This window comes from Vollenhovia emeryi, unplaced genomic scaffold, assembly GCF_000949405.1.
Source record: "Vollenhovia emeryi isolate VEMERY1.0 unplaced genomic scaffold, V.emery_V1.0 DF943300.1, whole genome shotgun sequence".
Lineage (NCBI taxonomy): Eukaryota > Metazoa > Arthropoda > Insecta > Hymenoptera > Formicidae > Vollenhovia > Vollenhovia emeryi.
Window position 1 is genome coordinate 537 of NW_011963066.1, and position 2584 is coordinate 3120.

The 2584-nt window shown below is 47.9% G+C and overlaps 1 protein-coding gene across 1 annotated transcript; it reads left to right on the top strand.

The window, feature by feature from the left end:
- Positions 1 to 1969: 1969 nt before the first annotated feature.
- Positions 1970 to 2578, top strand: LOC105566153 (the record flags this gene model as incomplete). Its single annotated transcript, XM_012019932.1, has 1 exon — positions 1970 to 2578. A coding segment is annotated over exon 1 (609 nt), but the record flags the coding sequence as incomplete, so codon positions are not given.
- Between the last annotated feature and the right edge of the window lie 6 nt (positions 2579 to 2584).

A 2584-nucleotide genomic window follows, 5' to 3' on the forward strand; every position in this document is an offset into this window, starting at 1 on the left:
GGTAAAACGTGGCGGCGGTCTGCTGAATCGCGCGATAAACGCGCTTCCTTTTGAGCTACATATCCCCGGTTTTGTGGCCCAGGCACTCGCCTTGAAGAACGATTGGCGAGAGGCGATCGAGGGATAAATCCATTGGACGCGACGTGCTGCGAGCACGACATTGCATATTCTCGGAGTAGCGAACTCGCTGAGAGACACGTGGCGGACAGGGTACTCGCCGAGAGAGCGCGGAAACGCATTTTCGCCAGAGATTCAACGCTTGGAGAGAGAGCTGCCGCTACAGCTGTTTGGGCTGCTATGAAAGCCAAGACAAAGATCGGTATGAAAACAAAGAAGAAAAGAGCAACAAAGAAGCGAATACTTCCGGTAGCGAAACGCGGCGGTGTATTACCACTTCTACCGATATTGGGTGTGCTCGGATCCATGATCGGTGGAGCAGCTGGTGTGGCGAAGGCTGTGAGCGATAGCAAAGCTGCACAACGTCAACTTGAGGAGTTGCAGCGTCATAATCGCGCGATGGAAGGTCGCGGAGTGTATCTCGCTCCATACAAACGTGGACGAGGTGTAACGAAACAAGGAAGGAAAAAAACCGTCAAAAAGCATTAAAAATGCCTGCGGGTGTAACAACAAACGTGCAATTGGATCAAATGGCAAAATGTGTGCACATACCGTACTTTAGAGGTGTTTTTATGCGAAACGCGTTACCGATAAGCGGAGTACGACGAAACGAGAGCGGTATCGTCAATCTGGACAACGCGGCGGGACCCGGCACTCACTGGGTAGCGTACGCGAAGAGGGGAAACCGTGTGGTATATTTCGACAGTTTTGGTAATCTCCGACCGCCTAAAGAATTGGTGAGATATTTCGGAGATGATGCAACGACTGTGTATAATCGAACATCCCATCAGACCTATGATCAGAGCATCTGCGGACAGCTGTGTCTACGATTTCTCCAAACGGTCGACGACTGACGCGTGCGAATTTAAAAGCTTGACGAGGCGTCGCGAGGAGTCAGTATTCGCTGAACAGCTTTTCATCCACCATGTCGCTAACACTCACGCTGACGGGAAAGAGCAGCATGCTCGCTGTAAACTATTTTCCAGCCATAGACCTGAGCGACGACGATTACGAGCTCGGTCTGATGAACTTTGAGACTTACAATACGATATCGAATGTGAATGTTTCGAATAATAAATTTTACTATGACGACGCGGAAATTACAATTCCCGAAGGATCGTATGAATTACAGGCCATAAATGAATTTTTGAAACGCGCACTTTCATGGAAACGTCCACGTCGGTTCCTAATGATGGTGGTGAAAAACGCGACGACGGTGACGACGAAGACGATGAATACCCAATTGTGCTCCGCGCTAATTACAACACGATGAGAAGTGAGATCAAATGCGCCTTTGAAATAAACTTTAGCAAGCCCAACAACATTGGATCGCTACTGGGATTCTCATCGACGCGTATACTGCAACCGCGAAAATGGCATGAATCAGACCTGCCTATCAACATTACCAATGTGAACATTATCCGCGTAGAGTGCAACGTGACCGCGGGTGCGTACAGCAACAGCAAGCCTGTGCACACGATACACGAATTTTCGCCGAACGTGTCACCAGGATATAAGATATCGGAAACGCCGATGCAGATCATTTACCTGCCAGGCATCGCACGGAGCATTACCGATTTAACGGTACGCGTTGTGGATCAGAACAGTCAATTGCTCGACTTTCGCGGAGAAGAAATCACCCTCAGATTGCACGTACGCCGACGACAGCGATAACGCGCGCGAGTGTGCATGAGATGCTCGTGCTGAACGGATCGGAGCAAATTGTAAAAGATACCACCAAGCCTGCGACATCGAGATTCGGTGATATCCAGTCGTCTAGTTGCAAGAAGAAGAAACTCAACGTATTGAACGTGGAATTTTTAACCTCTTTGGGATTCGCAGTGCGCAAACAATGATTGACATTCTCAATCTCAACGAAGAGCCAATCTTCGACGAGCGCATCGTCAAGATTGAGACTCACTCGTACAATCCGTTTGCCAACACTACATTCGGGCACAGTGATGAGATAAGAATACCAATACAACAACAGGATCTCTATACGTTGCCGCATGAAAGTTTTCTGTACATCGAGGGAAAACTAACTACTGCCAATCAAATCGAAGGATCTGATGTAGTACTGGGAAATAATTGTGTCGCGTTCATGTTCGACGAGATCCGATATGAACTCGATGGTGTGGAGATTGATCGCGCCAGAAATGTTGGAATAACTAGCACGCTCAAGACCTATGTCTCGTCATCGTTCGATAAAATGATGTCTCTGAAGAATGCCGGCTGGGATGTGGTGAACAATGGAACTGGAGACTTTAATTTTTGTGTGCCGCTCAGCATGCTATTGGGATTCTGTGAAGATTATCAACGCGTGGTGATTAACGCCCGTCACGAATTGATTTTAATACGATCGCGCAATGATAACAACTGTCTCGTTGGAAATGCAGCGATGGAGCCTAAACTTGAAATATTCAAGATACAGTGGCGCATGCCGCATGTGTTGTTAAACGAGGTGAAC